The sequence below is a fragment of the Pongo pygmaeus genome, chromosome 13, assembly GCF_028885625.2.
Source record: "Pongo pygmaeus isolate AG05252 chromosome 13, NHGRI_mPonPyg2-v2.0_pri, whole genome shotgun sequence".
NCBI classification, from domain to species: Eukaryota; Metazoa; Chordata; class Mammalia; order Primates; family Hominidae; genus Pongo; species Pongo pygmaeus.
In genome coordinates this window covers 57001239-57021516 of record NC_072386.2, presented here as the reverse complement: position 1 = coordinate 57021516, position 20278 = coordinate 57001239, and the positions used below count along the sequence as shown (strand labels likewise).

Here is a 20278-nt window from a genome sequence, read left to right as displayed (position 1 = left end):
ATAATCTAAACAAAGTTTTCTGCTGTCATCTTGTGAAGGACCCTCTCCCCCAAGACATCTATGACTGGGGTCTATGGGTTAAGGAGGTGAAAAAGTGGCCCCATCCCATATCCATAACTAAATCACAGAATCCGTGGGGATTTGAATTGAGTGGCTGGCGCAAGACCTCCGTTTGCTTCCAGTGGCTGCTGGGAGAGAGGGAAGAGGATATCGGTAACTTTGGGGGTGCCAATGTGGCTTCTGTGTCTGCCCCTTGAAAGTTTATACCCGGCGCTTAACAAATCCTTTACAGGAGCAGGTACGTCCCTGACCTTTCAGGATACTGTTTTATATTAAAACATGGAGAGGAGGGTAGAAAAGTAAAATTCGCCTGTAAAATGGGTTGTCATCCTTGGGCCGGCAGATCTCCAAAACCATTTTCTTCTAAAGCAACAAAAGAGAAAAAAATACGTTCTAAAAGGAAATTACGAAAAGAGCCTAACTTTCCTAAACCAACATCACTCCACTCTCCTATCCTAAACTCCACCCAGGTCCGGGGTGCACCCGCAACTCTCCCGTAGGTTCGAGTTCTCCCGGAGCTGAGCTTCTGCGGCCAAATGTCGGGATAAAAGCAGCCTTGGCCTCGGAAAAACGCGGCCAGATCTGGACTGGAGGGAGGAGAAGAGAGAGAAGGGGAGCGGCCACCTCACTGCTTACAGGCACCCCCACCCTCACTCCCGCTGGTCCTCCCCTTCTCCGCCCCGCGAGCACCGCGGCGTTCTGGAGCGCCGCAGTCTCCAGCCGCGGGCTGGGGTAGCGGAGAGGGCTTGGACGAGGGGGCCGTGAGCGCCCCCGCTAGAGTGGCCTGGTTGCAGGTAGCAAGGAAGGTGAAGTGCAGGCACCCGAGGGCCGCAAAGAAGGAGGAAGGCGTGGGGCGGGGAGTGCAAGGAGACAGGGACCCCAGGGGCGGGGGTGGCGGTGGGAAGGAGGAGGGGTTGGGGGAGGGAGGCGGAGGAGGTGTTGGGTCCGGCCAGCTCACGAGGGAGCTGCAGAAGAGCTGGCTCAGACCTTCATTAGAGCTCTCGCCGGCTCGTTGCAGCCGCCGCAGCGCCTCCGCGAAGGAGGACGTGCCGACCCGGCTGCGCTCCCAAGGCAGCGGCTCGCGTCGGGGTAGGCTGGGCGTGAGCTGGGAGGCCGAGCTGTGAGCGCGAAGGGAGCTGGAGAGACGGCTGCGGCACCTCCAGCAGCCCCGCAGCACACACGACCACCGGGGCTGCGGGACCAAGGGCCGCGTCGCCCGGAGGCCGCCCCTGAGCGGGCCTCGCAGCCCCGCCGTCCAGCGCTCCTTGGCCCGCTCCCGCAGCCAGCCTGCCAACTCATTCGGGAGCCCGGGGCATGAACGGCTACGGCTCCCCCTACTTGTACATGGGCGGCCCGGTGTCGCAGCCGCCGCGGGCGCCCCTGCAGCGCACGCCCAAGTGCGCGCGCTGCCGCAACCACGGCGTACTGTCCTGGCTCAAGGGCCACAAGCGTTACTGCCGCTTCAAGGACTGCACCTGCGAGAAGTGCATCCTCATCATCGAGCGGCAGCGGGTCATGGCGGCGCAGGTGGCGCTGCGCAGGCAGCAGGCCAACGAGAGCCTGGAGAGCCTCATCCCCGACTCGCTGCGCGCTCTGCCAGGGCCCCCGCCGCCTGGGGACGCCGCCGCCGCCCCGCAGCCGCCGCCGGCCTCTCAGCCGTCGCAGCCGCAGCCGCCGCGCCCTGCTGCCGAGTTGGCCGCGGCCGCCGCGCTGCGTTGGACTGCCGAGCCGCAGCCCGGGGCTCTGCAGGCGCAGCTCGCCAAGTCAGGTAAGAGCGTCTGAGGTGCGGGAGTTTGGCCGGGCGCGTGGGCAACTTCAGAGTGCCTGCTGCAGCTCCACTTGGGAGGACTAGAGGCAAAGTCTTGGGAAGTGGGCCTGGCGGGGCTTTCCTTCCCACTCTCCGCCAGGCCGAGGCTTCCTCTCCCGGGAGAAGCCGGCTGAGTCTGGACCCAGCGCGAGTGGCACTGGCGCCCGCAGGGAGGGCGCCTCCGGGGAGCCAAACGACGGGACTGTGCATCAGTATCGCCAGGTGCCTTCCCAGGTTAAAGGGTTCGGAACGTGTCAGATTGAGCAGGGAGACAACGGAGTTGAGACAGGACAAAATTAAAACCCAGGTGCGCACACTCACCACGGTGGGGTCGGATTTTCCTGGCTGCAGGCTTTAGAGGTCCTCGCCATTTGGGGGTTGGATTGGGTAGGTAGGTGTAGGGAAGGAGCCAAGGCCCAACACTCGGCTGACTCCGAGCTGGCTGTGCTTCTCGGCCGGCCTGGCCCTGCCCAAGGCCCAGGAAAATTTGAGTGAGGACAAGTATCCAACTCTCAGAACCCCGGCCTTTCTAGCTTTGCTCCGTGGCCTCCAGACTCTTGTAACTGGTGAAATAAGTTCCATTTAGCAATGATAGTAAAAGGGTCAGGAAAGGCTCGTGAGCTGATAGAGGGAAAAGAATCTGATGCGCCCAGAATTCACTCCTTTGCAGAACCTCCTAGATCCTTTAACACTGTTTCCCAGGCTGCCCTCAGCTGTCTTCGTGGTTTAAAGGAATAAAAAAAATCTGATCCCCCACCACCCATCCGTTTGCATCCAGGCCTCCTGAGCTTGACAGGCCTGGGTTGAGTCTCTTAGTCTCTCTCTTCCTGGGGAATTTCTAGCTTGCGGCTCTGCCCAGCTCAAGAGCTCTTTTGATGGCTCTTGGAATTCAGTGGATGTGTGTTTGGTGTTTCTCCTTAAATGGGGCAAATGTACAAAGGAACACAGCCCACCTTCTCCCGGAAGGGGGCATGCTGGAATTAGGAGTAGGAAGGTCCAGAGCCCTCCTGTAGGTAGAACTGTGGCAAAACTGGTACCTACACTGACCTGCCAACTCCCTAAAGACGGTACCCCTAGCTTCTGGAGAAAGGCTTTCAGGAGCCCAGGACTGCTTCGTCTGGATCCTGTGGAGCTGAGGAAGTGAGGCGGACTCACCTGTTTCGTGGTGAGTCGACGGGTGACTGGCAGGTGGAGTTCTGCTGCCCTGTCTTTCCGCAATGCTTTCCAGGCCTGAAGCTCTGAGAACAGCCTGTGTGACTGTAGAGCTGGGAATTTTAAAGCCTGAAGAGAGTTTGCCGAACTTGGATTTTGTGGATATTTAATCCAAGTTAGCATATAACATTTCTCAGAAATGCTCGCCAGTTGTCTCTCTTTTGTCTGTCTCATCTTATTTATGGATTTGTCACAGACGAAGGGGAGGGAGGAGAAAAAGGTTTTATTATTTTTCTCCCATAAGTTTGAACAAATAATGAGGAAGAGTTTGGTCTCAGCTCTAGAATTGGATTTGTACCAATATATTTTCTTAATTTGTTTCCATTTCCAGCTTCTGTGGTTCCGTTTCCCCCAGGACTAGGGCAGAGGCCTGAGTTAATATCAGAGGTAGCATTTTGCAGTGGCCACCTGCCCAGCAGCACTCCTGTGATAGGGCATTGGGTTCTGTGGTCTTTATCCAAGGAGATTCCTTTCACATCTTGTGTTCTTCAGAGTATTCTTTGGGATAGCTAAAGTTCCTGATTTCTAAAGAGTCACAAAACTAAAAACACAACCACAGGAGGAGGAGGAGTGAGGGCAGGCAGGAAGGCGGAGTAGGCAGCGGCAGCAGGATACACGCTTTGGGAGAATAGAAAAAGGAAACGGATCTCAACTGGACAAATCAGAGCTGTGCCGTTTTACTCCTACTTAGCACTCAGGGATAGCCTGAGCCTTCCGAATTGAAAACAAGTAATTGCAAAGGAGAATAGGATTTATCACAAGGCGAAGTCAAAGTGAGGACTTTGGGGGACTGAGGCGTCAGGGACCAAGGGCTCAGTTTCCAGCTGGTCACCAGCACCCCCCCATACCTTGTACATTGATGTACACAACTTTTGTTTTCTTCTTTCACTTGCTTTGACCCCGTAATTCCATTTTTTAAAAAAAGCAAATCACCACTCTGATGGGGAGTGGGGAGAAAGGTAGGAAAATAATAGATAATTGTTTAGGAAGACAGGCATACAAGTGGATCCATTCTACGCAGTGCTTGTAGAAATAAAGTCTACTTGGAGTTTAAGCTGAAGAAAACTGCTCACTGAGACTGCCTGTTGCTATAGGTATTATACCCTTTTTGCAGTTGTTCTAATAATGTATTTGTGTATAACATTGCATATGTATTTAGAAGCATATCAGAACTACTCCTGAATAAGTGCAGAGAGTAAGCAAAACTAAGTGCAGAGAGTAAGCAAAACTCTATTAGAATGGTAGTTCCACATGTACATTAAGTATACAGACCATCAGAAATCTTTCAATATCTGCTGGCAATGTAGATCTATTACTTTGTGAACTTTGACTTTAAAATGTGGTTGGTCTTTTTGCAGGGCAAAGGGCCTCTTTAGTACATAGCTGTGAAGAGAGATTTTTCTTTCTTGTATACAGAAGCACATGGAGTCTTTCCTTTCCAGAAATCTTTGAGAAAAGCACATGCCTTAAGGAAGAGTATGTTTGCTGTGAATCACTGGAGGAAAACCACCCCGTTGAGGGAGTGACATATTCACATCAAAACTCAGTTTTGTAACTGGAAGAATTTTTTCTCAAATTCTGCTTTAGATTCTTTAAAGGAATGGGGTTATTTTATCTAATGGTGTAGTATGTTGAATATCCCTTTCAATGTGTGGTGTTTTTAAGGAGAATTTTCATATTCTAGTGGTTTTTACTTCTAGTTATGAAGTATTCTTTTTTCTTTTTGAATGTAGATTTCTCCTTATCTTTGATTACCATCTAGATGGACCCGGAATTAATTATTAGATTTTGATTGAGCCCAACATTTTGATTTAAGCTATATATAGATATATTAAGCTATATATATCTATTAAAAGCTATATATATAACTTAAATTTAAATTCTAATTTAAGCTATATATGTGTGTGTGTATATATATGTATATATACATACACTATTTAATTCATTTATTCTTTTCCTAAATTCCCTCTACGTTCTTCTCATACTCCTCCCCATGAAAATATAGGAGGCATGAAGATCTTCCAACGGTTAGTGTATCTGAATCAGCAGTTTCAACCAGCCTAGCCAGCCTTTCAGGACGTGGGCTCAAGAGCTGAGGGAAGTTAAGGGTCACTGCCAAGGTGAAAAGCTAAAGTTACATTCTTGTGTTGTGGCTCCCTTCCCTACCCCCAACTTTTCCTCCAGGGGAGTGTCCTCGGACACCTTAGACTGTGGTGCGATGAGAAGAAAGATCTGTGGCTGTAGACTCTTCCTAGGTCTCCATCTGCCATCAAAATGAATATGTACACACATTCTTTTAAATGCTCTTAAAAGGAAAAAGAAATCGAAAACATAGTTGGTTAGGAATAAGAGAGCAGGATCAAATGGGAAAGTAGGATCTTCTTTCCTGTTTATTTCTTAGGGGGTGGGGGCGGAGCGAACAAGATAACTATAGCAGGAGAAGTAAGGAGATTTTGGAAAACTGCCTTTATTTTATTTTTCCTCTTGCCCTGCCCCTCCTAGCATCTTTATGCTTGCCTCTGGGCTTTTCTGCTCCAGCTTGACTGGGTCCCGCGAGGTCCACTTCCTTTTTTTTAATTTTTTTTTTCCCCAAAGAGAAGCAACTGCAAGTGTAATGGGTGTTACAGAACACTCGTCCAGGCCAGGATGAGAAACCCTCTGACTATTGGCTAGGAAGAAAAGAAAAGCGGGAAATACTTAAAAACCATTTATGAAGTGTACCTGTGAATTGAAAAACAGGGTCTCATTTTAAGACAGCTTTATTTGAGGGTGAGGGGCTTGACTCAGTTGCATTTTAAAAAACAAAACCCAACCAAATAAAGAGGAATATGCATACAGGCACTAAGGTCTCTTCCAAACCCCACCCCAGGGCTGGCTCTTGGGGCTGGGATGCTGCTGGGGATGGCTCTTCCCAGCTCTTGGCCTAGCTGGTTTGCACGCAGTGCAGATGGTGTATGTGTGTTGCGGAGGGTTGCGGCAGCTGGCCCAGGACTGGGACCCAGGCCACAGCGGGCTCAAATTAGGGGCAAAGATAGGGGGCAGCGGCTCCCTGTGGCCGCACTGGACTGCCGTCTCCTTGCACCAGGGGGTCGGAGCTTCAGCTGAGCCCAGCTTCTCGCCGCCTGCTGGGGACAGCTCTTTCCTTGGTCACTGTCAGGAAGCAGCTCACTAGGCAGCTCAGGAACCGCCCAGAGACAGCCACATCCCTTGCCTCTCCCTTGTCCAGCTCTTGGGCCACCACTCCCTCACTGCTCTTCCTGAGCTTCAATACCCTCTCCTTCCCAAGGCAGGAGTCCCGAGGTGAGTTGACAGCTTCTGCAAAAATCATGCAAACAAAAAATAGGATGCCAATATTGCATGGGACATACTTTTACTAGAAAGCCTTCATTGTTTATTTGATGGTCCCACTTAACTGGACATGCTGCTATTTTACCTGGCAACCATAGGCCTAGGCCTTCCTCACCCAGCCCCAGTACCCATGCAGGGCACCCCTTGGCGGTGGGGTCGCCTGTGCTCATCTCCTAGTTCTTTCTCTGCAGAGCCCGAGCTGCCTGGGACTGGCGTCGGGGAGGTGCTGGGGTCCATCCTGTGGATCTGGGACGGTTTGGCAGGAAAAACGAGAGTGTGTTCCACGTCTAGGAACCAGAGTTCTGCTGCCATCTGGGAAAGAACCTCTCCCCACCTCCAAATCACTCCTTGGTGTTATAAATCTGGAGGATAGCCGTGCTCTCGACTTACACAACCAACTTTTCTTTTTCCCTGATGGATGAACTCCCGGGTTTAAAAGATTACAGTAATCACAGGAGGACAGTGTAAATCGAATCTGATAGCAATAACTTTCGGAGAAGGTCAGGCTCAAGTGAAATGTTACCAAGCAACAGGCATTTTGTTTGCAAAATACAATCAAAGAGCATTGATGAGAAATTCTTTGCTGCAGCCAGTCAGCACTTTCTGCTAACAGCTTTACAGAGAGAAAAGAAATACATCTTCATAAATCAAAGTCCCTGGAGGACTCGGAGCCCCTTTCTGGAAATGTTGCACTTCTTCCTGACAGGAAGGAGGACTAAGCCCAGCAAAAAACCATGTGCCTGCCTGCCTACCTCCTCTTTCTTTCTCTTCCTTTCTTCCTCTCCTCTTGCTTTTTTCCTTTCTTCCCCCCTTTAAACCTGTTGCAGCCCCTTAGCCATTAGCTGCTCAGGTCCTTGGACCTCCTTGTCTAGTCCTGTGTGGCTCTGATGGCTTGTGCACGGGTGCTCATGGCAGAGGTGGAGGATGCAGTGATAGGACAGCTGGTCCTCACAGGTCCACCGCCTTGTGATTGTGTCAGTTATTTCCCACATCGCCTTAGTGAGTCATCCCCTTGCCCGAGCAATGCATACTACTGTTCTCAGAAGGGAAACTAAAATAACTAGGTATAGGTTGTTTTTTTTTTTTTTTGCATTTTATTGTATAAACAGCTATAAAAGGCACAATCAAGTACCAAATAACAATAATAATTATGAAAAACTTAAGAGTCAGCACATCAATTCTTTACAAAATCTCCAATCTCTTGATTACAACAACTAGGCAGACATAAATTTTACAGAGCTGGGATTAGTGTTCCATGTTTTTCCCACTGATTATTACTTTGTTTAGTTCAGTATATATCTCTAGCACCCATAATCTTCATATGTAAGCATTTAAAACAATATTTCCTCCTGTGAAGACACCATGGTCTGCCCAGCTGCTATCCTTGGAATTATTTGCTGTATTTCACTGTAAAATATAACCAACTGCAGCTTACTTGGAATTTTGCAAAAGATTAGTTAGTAAACTGTATGCCTCTCAGTGGTCAAGAGGCAATGCTTTGATCATCTCTGTATAATCTTACCCAGCACAGTACATGAGAGCATAGTAAGACATTTAGGGGCATTTGTTAAATAGATGGATGAGTAGACAGGTGCATTTTGGAAGGTACCAAATAAACATGTAGATTTGTAGGTAATTTCCCCTCTGCTTCTCGGAAGGTATTCCCTTCTGAGTCAAGAAAGAGATCAAAACTAAATTTTTACAAAATGTATGAGGTCCACAGTTGCAAACCATACTTCCTTCAGCCCAGTCCTGTCTATAGCAATATTCCCCCAAAATATAGTGTCAAGGAACCACTCTGATTCCTTCATACATTATTAATTCAGTGTTGTTAATGATTTTTTAAAAAGTAAAGCATGGCTAGTTTTTTTTTGTTTTTGTTTTTGTTTTTTAACTTTTCACAACCCTCCCCAACCCGGCAATCCACCCCAGGAAGAAAAGGAAAGTTTTTAGATCGAGATCATTCCCTGGTGTTCTTTAGATTTTCAACTATTCATTTTTTTAAAAAATAATTCATCACTTCTAGTGTGAGATGAAGGTAAGAGAAAATGTGAAGCGTTTGTCTACGGTTAGAATTCTGATTAGGCAATGGTCTCCTGTAAAAGTCCCATCCTGCCTGGGCTCCCTCCCTTGCCATTGCTATCAGATTTATGTGCTTTGAAAACTACCCATCAAGGACCTGTTATTTAGAGGTGTGTTCCCCACAGCTCAAGTGAACAGATGAGGATATGACAATCTATGTTTCAAAATGCGTGACATGATTTCAAAAGGGATGGGGGAGTCCAGTGACTTTTGAGCTAGGAAATATTCCTCTCTGTGCCAGTTTTTCTGTGTTTTCATTCTGTATGTAAGAACTATTTTGTTTTTGTAGATATAATTGGATAGAATGGATACAACCTATGACTTCTAAGTCAGAAAGATTTTTCACTTTTTTTTTTTTTTTTTTAGACAGTCTCATTCTGTCACCGCGGCTGGAGTGCAGTGGCGAGATCTGTAGCTCACTGCAAGCTCCGCCTCCTGGGTTCACGCCATTCTTCTGCCTCAGCCTCCCGAGTAGTTGGGACTACAGGCGCCCACCACCATGCTCGGCTATTTTTTTTTTTTTTTTTTTTTTGTATTTTTAGTAGAGATGAGGTTTCACCATGTTAGCCAGATGGTCTCGATCTCCTGACCTCGTGATCCACCTGCCTCGGTCTCCCAAAGTGCTGGGATTACAGGCGTGAGCCACCGTGCCTGGCCAGATTTTTCACTTTTATGCATCTTGAGCAGAATGTTTGTTTTTCATATGTGGTAGACTTTCTCAAAGTATTTGAAATGATACTTTTTTTTTTTTTTACTAAATTGCATTTTTATGTGAAAAACTCCCCTAAAGAAAGTTACATTTTCAAACTGTAATTTTAGATTGAAAGCAATTTTATGAGTGTTTATTTTCTCTCTTAAAAGTCTTGTAGCAAAAAAAGAAAAAAAAGTATTGTAGTCATCTTATGGCATATGTATTTTGAAGTCGGTAGCATTGTTATCTATAGAAAAACTTCTTTTTAATTGAATATCTACCTCTTTTAAAAACTTCTTCACCCTAGTGCAGAGTTTATTTCAGGGATAGCTATAAGTGTTTCTACCCCATGAAATATGAAATGGAAGAGAGAATGTTAAGATTTTAAATATATGTACATGTTTAGCAATAGAAACAGCATATTGTATCACTTTCAGTAATATTTGTAATATTCGATAAAATTGATTTCTTCCCTGTTTAATAGTTTTGACTTTCTATACCCATCTACTGGGGTAAAAATATTATCAGTTGATATACACTCTTAATGTTGTAGGAATTAGGGTTTCAGTTTCAAGAAGAAAGAAGGTAAAATGTTTCAGGAGTATTTCCTATTTTATTTTGTTAGTTGGCAGTTTCACATTTCTATGTCTAGAAAGGCCTTTATGTTTTAAACCAACTGGAATGATTTGTAAAGTTTATTTAAGAAAAAATCTGGAGATGTAAAGAAGTACCTGTTATTAAATTACACTTTATCACTGGGCTCAAAACTCACCCTCTATAATTACTTGTGAAAGTCTGTATTTATAATAGAATAATTTACAATATATTTAGTTTAGGTGCAATAATACAACCAGTACTAGACACCATAGTGCCACAAAATTGCAGGAACTATATATCCTGCCCTTCAGAAATTATTGTTTGGTGAGGAGTTATTCTTGGTGCAAAGTTAGAGGCTAGTCTTCCTTTGCCTAGTTTTGAAACTCCAACAGCCTTACATGTTGATGGGGATTTTGGCTTACCCAGCACTACTTAGCTTGTACTGACCTTGTGTGTGGCTCAGGTGCATAAGCCTCACAGGTGTGCTCTGCTTGTTCTTTCATCATCTTTGTCTTTCCTTTGAACACAGTGTAAGCAGTGCTGAGCTCAGCTGGTTGGTTGGTTTACGCTGAATTTGTAGATTTGATTCCTGTGACATCCTGTTAGCTTTTTGCATATTTTGGCTATAGCCAGATGGCACAGAAACCTGCGGAGAGAGCATGGAGGAGGATTCGGTGTAATCTATCACCACTCCTTGACAAGTAACCAGAAGTGCATGATGCACTAGCATGTCCCAGTAGCAGGGGCAAAGGGTAACACAACAAAATGAGAAAGTGACTTTCACAGTCTGAGAGTTCACAATTGCTGAACAAGCTGGCACTGATGTAAGATTCCACTACCGTCTGTTCCGCAGAACTTAGGAAAATAGGTACAAGAGTGGAATTTTGTATTGTCGGACTTGTTATCCTGGTATCAAGTATTCAGTTGATTGGGACAGTATATCTGTTGCTACCTTGAAAAAAAAAAGCCTCCATTTTTGTAATGGTAGAGTCATTAGGTTAGTGAGAACCTCATTCCCTAATTCCCCTTTCAGTTAGCCTTCTGCTGTTTGATCCACTTTTTTTCTGGAGCCTGAAGTGTACTGTGGAAGAGTCAATTTGGTTGACAGACCTGAGAAAACACTTCCTAATATGTTTTCAGTGTTTGAAACTTATCCAAAGTGGGGATAGGGGATGTACCTTTTAAAACACAAAGCTATTTGGTTCACATATTTCTTTTAAAAATAGTTGAGCTGGCCGGGCGTGGTGGCTCACTCCTGTAATCCCAACACTTTGGGAGGCTGAGGTGGGTGGATCATGAGGTCAGGAGTTTGAGACCAGCCTGGCCAACATAGTGAAACCCTGTCTCTACTACAAATACAAAAATTAGCCGGGTGTGGTGGCACACACCTGTAGTCCCAGCTATTCGGGAGGCTGACGCGGGAGAATCACTTGAACCCAGGAGGCAGAGGTTCCAGTGAGCCGACACCATGCCACTGCACTCCAGCCTGGGTGACAGAGTGAGACTCTGTCTCAAAAAAAAAAAAAAAAGTTGAGCTTTGAACTTTCCAGCTGTGCCTATGTACCCTTTATTCCCAAGAAGGACTAGTTGTTTCTCTTGCTTAAAAAAATCTCCTCATTCTCTATATTACTATGACACTGTGTGGCATATTTTTTTCTTTTTTTATTGTGGTAAAGTATATATAACATAAAGTTTACAATTTTAACCATTTTTAGAGGTACAATTCAGTGGCATTAAGTTTATTCAAAATGTGGTGCAACCATCACCACCATCCATCTTCAGAACCTTTTCATCATTCCAGATGTAAACTCCATATCCATGAAACAATAACTCCTCATTCCCTTTTCCTCCCAGCCCCTGGCAACCACCACACTACTTTCTCTCTGAATTTCCCTATTCTTGGTATCGAATATAAGTAGGGTCATACAGTATTTGTCCTTTTGTGTCTGGCTTATTTCACTTAGCCTAATGTTCTCAAGGTTCATCCATGTTATAGCATGTATCAGAATTCCATTCCTTTTTAAGGCTGAATAATATCCCACTGTGTGTGTGTGTGTGTGTGTGTGTGTGTGTGTGTACACCACGTTTTATACATTCATGCACTGATGGACATTTGGGTTGCTTTCACCTTTTCGCTATTGTGAATGCTGCTGCTATGAACATTGGTATACAATGTGTGTCGTATTTGAGGCTTAGCAAATGCTGCCAGGCCCTGTTTGCTTCTTCTCCTGCATGTGTGTCTTATTTCCCCAGCTAGAGGATAAGGTCCATAAGCTAGGTGTGGGTCTTATACTTCTTGGTGTTTTTCATCCTTTATTCTGTTTCTCCCAGTATCTTGCAGAAATATAAATACTTGGTGCTGATAATTAGGCTAAAATTAAAAAATAAACTGTTTAGAAGTACATAGTATTTTAAAGTAGTACTTTATGTCCATATTTACATGGGGAGAGTATTTGACTTGTTTTTCCAATTTCTAAAAGTGATAGTATATTAATATACTATCACTTTTCAAGTGTTTAATAATTTTCAGATGTTTAATAATAGAGTAACAGCCAAGAAGTATGTATGGGTCATGAGTCAGGAACATTTAAATAGATCTAGCTGATTATAAAGTAAATCTATAGAAGCCTTTTTGTTGCTGTTTTTCTCTTTTGAATCAAGGACATGAATTCAAATACCACATTAACTCAAGAGGTAAAAGCTGTGTCCCCCATCCTAAGAAGTTGTAGGAGAGAATATGTCAAATTTCTCTTACAAAAATAGAGTCATTCTACAGTAGAGTCTTTCTATTGAGTCATTATATAAAGTGAAGATGGCTTCATATGTATGTGACGCAAATGAACCTCTCATTGGAAACCTTATATTTTGTATTAAAAAGCAGTTTAATTAAAATGCAAATTTGGGATAAGTATGAATTCCTATCAGATTTATGTTGACACTTGCACTGAGGTAATTTAAGAGTGTTTTAAAGTGTATTTACTTATGTTTGCCACATATTTATTGCTTCGTTAAAGGCCAAAGTTTTGGTTTTTGGTTACATCTGAGATACATCCTGTATTAGAAGAATGTTTCTAAGTAGGCCTTTAAGGCTTTTAAAATAAATAACAAGTGTAGGAGAAGATGGTTTCTAGAAGGTGCTTTGATGAAATTTCACAAAGTTTTGTTTTTTGGTTACACTTAAGATACATCCTGTATTAGAAGAATGTTCATAAGTAGGCCCTTAAGGCTTTTAAAATAACAAGTGTAGGAGAAGATTGTTTCTAGAAGGTGCTATGATGAAATTTCACTGGCTGGCTATCTGTATATAATCAGGTGTGCCCACAGAGAAGGCAACAATGAAGCTATTCAGGCAGGGCAGCAGAAAACACAGGCAAAGCAATTGTTTACAACTCAACAACTGGGTCGTTACGAATTTTCATCTTTTGATCAGTTACCCTGGCTTTGAGTAGCCACAGCCAGTGCGTGTTTCAGAAAAGGATAAAACTCTATTTGCAAATAGCTTGCTACTAAAAAATATGTTTCTTTCTTTTTTTTTTTTTTTTTTTGAGACGGAGTCTCGCTTTGTTGCCCAGGCTGGAGTGCAGTGGCGCGATCTCGGCTCACTGCAAGCTCTGCCTCCCGGGTTCACGCCGTTCTCCTGCCTCAGCCTCCCGAATAGCTGGGACTACAGGGGCCTGCCACAGCACCCGGCTAATTTTTTTTTCTATTTTTAGTAGAGATGGGGTTTCACCGTGTTAGCCAGGATGGTCTCGATCTCCTGACCTCGTGATCCGCCCGCCTCGGCCTCCCAAAGTGCTGGGATTACAGGCTTGAGCCACCGTGCCTGGCCTATTTCTTTATTATAAAGTCCTGTTAGAATTTACTACTGCAAAGCAAACCACTCTGACTTACTCTTTTCTGTGCGCTTAACCCTGCAATATTACCAGCTGTTAAGTAAAAATGTTCTTAGGTCAAGATGTTAAATTTGCAACTGGTTTACTTTATAGCAAGTCTCTGCTTTATTTGGGAAGCTTTTTTTTTCCTCCTTCTTCTTTTCATATAATATAAAAAGGTATCTTCAAATTTCACTGGCTTTAAAAAAAGGTATCTTCAAGTCCTTTCCATGAACTTTACTAGCAAAACAGTTCATGCACAGGTATCTGCCTCGTGCCACCCACGGCGGTGGAGTGTGATGCGTTGTTTCATTGATGGATAATGCCCCCGTGCAATTTAACAAATCCTTTCTAGCCACTTCCTTTTTTCCTCTCCAGCAACTTATCCTGCTATCCAGAATTCATAGCCGGTTTCGTTTGCTTTCTAGTCCAAGTTATTGGCAACCAAGTTTGCCAATCCCTCAAGTGGCTTCTTATGAAAGATTTCAATGGATAGAGGTATCTTTCACTTCAGCAATTGAATTAGCTAGCTATTGTACATGGTAACCTGATGCAACATACTGATTGGTTCATAAGACATATTTAACACAAAATCAGCCTATGGGAAAATAGATTTAAGATATTAAAATTCCCTGTGGGTATCTGGATGGTACTATCCCTAGATTACAGCTGGGGACCTTATTTGCAGAAGAGGAGCTGGAAGACAAGCTGAGCTAATTTTCCTGTTTCTCCCTGAGCTTTGCTCTTCCAGGAATCCCCCCACCCCTCCTCCCAAAGAGGCTCTCTATTGAGATTGTTACTGCTATGAAAGCCATATGTTATAGGTTCACGTAGCCATTCTATGTTGAAAGCAAGCTTCCTTGCACAAAGCATTCCAGGAAGCCACTCTGATTTCTAGATCTTTATTTACAGGGTTTTTGTTTCATTTGCCAGTGATATAGTTCGAATTTTTTTAAAAAGGCTTGTAGTATATTATGACCCATTGAGATGCATTTGCTCTTCCAAAAAGCACGTGTACAGGTCTCTTCTGAGCACATCTGTTGCTCTTTATGCACACCAGGAAAAGATTAACTCAGCTGTTCTGTTTTTCAGATTTGACTGAAGAACGACTTGGAGACGACAACTCGGCAGACAATACAGAGGTCTTCAGTGACAAAGACACTGACCAGAGGAGTTCCCCAGATGTGGCAAAGAGTAAGGGCTGCTTCACCCCTGAGAGCCCTGAGATAGTGCCCGTGGATGAAGGGGGATACACTGTCCAGAAAAACGGAGGCAACCCCGAGAGCCGCCCTGACAGCCCCAAGTATCACGTGGAGCAGAATCACCTCCTGATTGAGGGCCCCTCGGGGACTGTTTCTCTGCCCTTCAGCTTGAAAGCCAACAGACCGCCGCTTGAAGTGTTAAAAAAGATATTCCCCAACCAGAAGCCAACGGTGCTTGAGCTCATCCTCAAGGGCTGTGGCGGGGACCTGGTGAGCGCCGTGGAAGTCCTTCTGTCCAGCCGATCCTCAGTCACGGGAGCAGAGCGAACTTCCGCAGAACCTGAGAGTCTAGTGTTGCCCTCCAATGGGCACATCTTTGAACACACCTTGAGCTCCTACCCCATCTCGTCTTCCAAATGGTCTGTAGGATCAGCCTTTCGAGTCCCAGACACGTTGAGGTTTTCTGCCGACTCTAGTAATGTTGTCCCCAATCCTTTGGCTGTGCCTCTGCAGCACCCTTTCCCCCAGCCACCCCGGTACCCACTGATGCTGAGGAATACTTTGGCTAGAAACCAGTCGAGCCCCTTTTTGCCCAATGATGTCACTCTGTGGAACACCATGACACTGCAACAGCAGTATCAGCTGAGGTCCCAGTATGTCAGTCCTTTCCCCAGTAACTCTACCAGCGTCTTCAGAAGCTCGCCCGTCCTTCCTGCCCGTGCCACAGAAGACCCTCGGATTTCCATCCCTGATGATGGGTGTCCAACTGTGTCAAAGCAGTCCATTTACACCGAGGACGACTATGATGAGAGGTCTGACTCCTCAGACTCTAGAATACTCAACACATCATCTTAAAGTGATGCTGGATGGGTGGCGGCCAGGTGACATTTTCTGTGCGTTATGACCCTGAGGCATCTGACGAGAGGCCACATCTTGTGTATGCCCTTTCCTTCTGTTTGACAAAGTGACTGTGCTTGATTCTATACATTAGCAATAAAAACATAACTTATTTAACTTCTTGCACTTCACTGGAAAATGCCAAATAGCTCTGCTCTGTGGCTTTAGTGCTGAATGTTTATTGTAAAAGAGAGTCTAATGTTAAGAATAGTCTTGGGAAGGCTGGGTCCATGGAAGATTTATTTGGGGATGTAAAGCTGAAGGTCAGCCTTGCACCTAAATCCAACCTGGAATGTTAAATGAAATAATATACTTGAATGCAATTTTGTAAAAGTGGATTCCTCAGGATATGTGAAACCTAAAGGAAGTGGTTCTGTTGCAAATGGACTATAAACAGGGACATTATATTCTTACACTAAAAATCCTTGCATTTTAAAGAGAGATGCACTTAAGAATAGAGTGAACTTCTCATATGCTTATTTAAGCTTGGACAGTTTTCAGAGACAAACCCCATTAAGAATTACTCTTTTCACATGGCTGAATCGAAACATGTGTAATGTCAATGTAAAACCAATCACAGCTGTGAACTGCATGAAATGTATTGTGAAACGAACACAAGATTAAGCTTTGTCAGGTTAATGTAGCATGCTAAGGACTCTAGAAAAAAAATAAACTAAGGAGACGAGCGTGGTTTATGTCATTTCTACTTGTGGAAAGAGGATCTCTAAAAATAGAAACTTGATGTAAAAATGACTTTTACTAATGCATGGGCCAGGAATCAAATTATCAGTTAAATGAGACATTCCTGAGAAATATGAATGGCAGAGTTTTAGGGTTGCATTCAGAAAGACAGATAATTTGTTCAAGAATGGAGTTAATTCTCTCCATCCATTCACTTATTCAACAGATACTTACTGAGTGCCTACTATGTGTAAGAGAATGTGCTTTCCATGTATTGTCCAAGTTACCTACCCATGAGTCCAAGATAAGCAGGTATTTTAGTGGAGAATCCCATTGGAAACAAAGTAAAAATGGAAAACTCCCAACAATGTATAGTTGAGTGTGGGAAGCAAGGAAAGTGCTTAGTCCAGTACCTGACATAGGAAGTATGCAGTCCATGAAAAGTACTGCTTCTGTTAATTAAATTCAGTAGCCTTGCATTCAGAATATAGACGTGCATTCCTTCACTCTTACTTGGAGACCATGCCATTCTGGTTTGAGGCAAAACATTGAAAACCAGGGCTTTTTTCTTTCATTTAAAAACATTCTTGAGGTGCTGTATATGACAAACTTCTTGCTCAGATTTTTTTTTAGAGAGAAGTTTCAACAGTAATATTCAGTGGTGCTCACACCAACCACTTCTCTGACTTACTGTTTCCATTTTTCAAAATGCTTGAAAGGTAAGATGATTGCTTAGGTCAGACAATAAACTTACAAATGTGGAAGGGAAAGTAAATAAGCAAATAAATAAAAGCCTCTACATGACAAGGATGCAGAGAGAGCTCCCAGTGCAGGAATAAGTCTTAAAAGGTTGTTCGGTCCTCGGAGGGAGAAGGGCAAGTTCTCTCAGCCTGAGATGCTCCCCACCCTTGAATGGGTTCCCATGGGAAGGGAGATATTTAAAAGAGCCTTCTCATTTTTAATTCCACTGGGCACTTTTGACATGAAAAACCTTTGAGGAGAAACAATTCCCTGTATTAGTTGGACTAGTATGTATTTAATTGACATAGTTACATACTAGAGTGTTTAAAAGTAAATATGGGCCAGGCATGGTGGCTCATGCTTACAATCCCAGCACTTTGGGAGGCCGAGGCAGGCAGATCGCTTGAACTCATGAGTTTGAGACCAGCCTGGGCAATATGGCAGAACCCTGTCTCTACAAAAAATACAAAAATTAGCCAGGTGTGGTGGCATGTACCTGTAGTCCTAGCTACTTGGGAGGCTGAAGTGGGAGGATGGCTTGAGCTGGGGAAGTGAAAGCTGCAGTGAGCAGAGATTGTACCACTGTACTCTAGCCTGAGCCATAGAGCCAGACCTTGTCTCAAAAAAAAAAAAAAAAAAAAAAAAAAAGAAATATGGTTTCTTGTTAGGGTTATATTTAAACATTAATGTTTATATAAGGAAGAAAGGGAGTAGACGGGAGAGCAGTTTGCCCCCTGATTCTAAAGACACGTCCAGGACATTTTATGTGGCAATGAAGTGCTGATGTCTGGACCTATCTAGGACAAATGTATTTTAAAGGCATCTTCATTGCAAAAGTTTACCCACATTTAACAAGCAATAATGATAATGTACCACAGCACCTAAGCCAAGATGCTACAAAGCCTGTCCTCAGATATTACTTCTTCAGGTTGAACCACCCAAATTGAACAAAACCTCACTGATAACGGCATCCTTACAGCTTGATTTTGCCTATAAATCATTATCATTGGCCTCTTTATGATGGCCAGCAAAATGGAATTATCTGTAAAACAATTTATTTGTGGGCTAGTGCAGGTATGTTTGATCTTCAATATAATCTGAAAAAAGAGGCTTGGTGTGGTGGCTCATGCCTGTAATCCCAGCATTTTGGGAGGCTGAGGTAGGTGGATCACCTGAGGTCAGGAGTTTGAGACAAGCCTGGCCAACATGGTGAAACCCTGTCTCTACTAAAAGTACAAAAATTAGCCAGGCGTGGTGGAGGGTGCCTGTAGTCCCAGCTACTCAGAAGGCTGAGGCATGAAAATCGCTTGAATCCGGGAGGTGGAGGTTGCAGTGAGCCAAGGTCAGGCCACTGCACTCCAGTCTGGGCAACAGAATGAGACTTCGTCTAAAAAAAAAAAAAAAAAAAAAATTCTGAAGAAAGAAATGTTTGCTTCAGTGGGGTAAGTGTGGTCAGGGGTCAGAAATGAGAAATTGAGTGTTAAGATCCTATGTCCTCCCAGCATTCAGTTTTACTCCGAGTCCCAATTTCTGAGCCCCCTCTGGTTAAAGAGGCAAACCTCTTGGATTCTAACTCAGCTCTCAGAAACCATCCTGTTGCAGCATGTAGAATTCAAGGGAAATGAATACTCATCTGCCCACAGGTACTCAGTTATTCTTTCACATGAAACTGAACATTTGGATGAAGAGAAAAAACCAACTTCTGTTTTAATTCCCTCTGTCACACAGGCAACACATCTGGGGGCCGGGCTAGGCTGTACACTTTCAGTTTTCATCAACTGATGTTTGACTTGTGTGCCAATCCAGTCTTAGAGAAAGTTAATCCACATTAAACCACAATGCCTCTCCTCCCTTCTGGTGGATCTGCCCACTCCTAGTGTTGGTGTAAATACTTTGTTTGTCTAAGATGCTGTGTGGGTTGGTTCGTTATGTTCTAGAGCATTTGTGTCAAAGTGTGGTCCATGTACCCAGATGCTTAATTTCTAGGGTAGATTCCTGGGCCTGACTTGTTGAGTCAGAATGCCTGGTAGCCTAAGCAGTACATTTTTATCATCCTCTCCAGGTAATTTGTACACTCACTAAGATGTGAGAATGACCTCCCTCTTCATCACATCCTTGGGTTTTCTTTTTAGATCTACACCATGTAAAAGGGCTGAAGGCTATAAACTTTTATGCTGAGATATTAAGTCCTTTCTCCCCCATTCCCACCTACTTTTCTAGGGCAAGGGTAAACATCAACATGTAAACAGTCTTAGTACATACCCTAGATCTAGTTCAAACAATGTTGGCATCAATGTCAATTATTAGGTTGAGTATACATTTGGGATCAGACTTGCTTGTTTCTGGAAATTTGGTTGGTGAAGGACCTGATAAGAGCTTAAATGTGCTATTCTTTCCCCCAAGGGGAGGGCCAGAATTTTTGGCACTGCTGATCCTTCTGGCTGTCCCATGATTTTCAGTTTACTAGTGACATCTGGGAATAGGTTTTGCCCTCGAGATTTGAGCTTTAAGAAATAGCAACATTCTTGATGATGGGGGTGGGAGGAAGTAGTTTTACAGATGAATTGAGAAGCAAGACATTTGTTAGGTACATGGATATGGTTGAAATTAACAGTAGGGCAACCTGGGGAGGCAACAGGCACCAGAGAAAAGGGGCAGTGATTCTGGACCACTGGTGCAGGCTGTTAAGTTGGTCAACAGGCTCATAAGAGCCTAAGAATATTTCAAATGTATAAAAAGAAATAGGACTAGAGAAGGAGGTGTGAGGTGTAGCAGTCCTGTATTACCGGACTTGCTCTTTAGGGACTCAACTCCCAAGGTCCCTAGCTTGCCCTAAGGATAGACGGGGTGGGAGGTGGTGGCAGAAGGAGCATCTTGGGAACATTTGTTGGGTGCCCAGAAAACAGGCTTTGACTGCATTTGAACTGACATATTTGAAAAATGAACTTTATTTCACTGCATACTGTTTCAGTGATTCATTCTTTATATATGCATTTACTCAACAGAAGTGAGTCAAAAATAAGATGGATGCTAAATTTATATGTTAATTTTAATATTGAAGCTATCCTATATTTGAAGAATAAGATCA

At 44.1% G+C, this 20278-nt stretch overlaps 1 protein-coding gene across 2 annotated transcripts; it reads left to right on the top strand.

The window, feature by feature from the left end:
* Positions 1-779: 779 nt before the first annotated feature.
* On the top strand, positions 780-15885 carry DMRT3 (doublesex and mab-3 related transcription factor 3). 2 transcript variants are annotated; one of them, XM_063649570.1, is made up of 3 exons: positions 780-866; positions 1079-1828; positions 14762-15885. In XM_063649570.1, exons 2-3 carry the CDS (start codon positions 1375-1377, stop codon positions 15724-15726), a joined length of 1419 nt encoding a protein of 472 aa, XP_063505640.1. In that variant the 5' UTR covers positions 780-866; positions 1079-1374; the 3' UTR covers positions 15727-15885. The 2 variants fall into 2 exon arrangements, with proteins under 2 accessions (XP_063505640.1, XP_054358243.1); XM_054502268.2 differs by lacking the exon at positions 780-866 and having other exon boundaries at positions 1012-1828.
* Positions 15886-20278: the final 4393 nt, after the last annotated feature.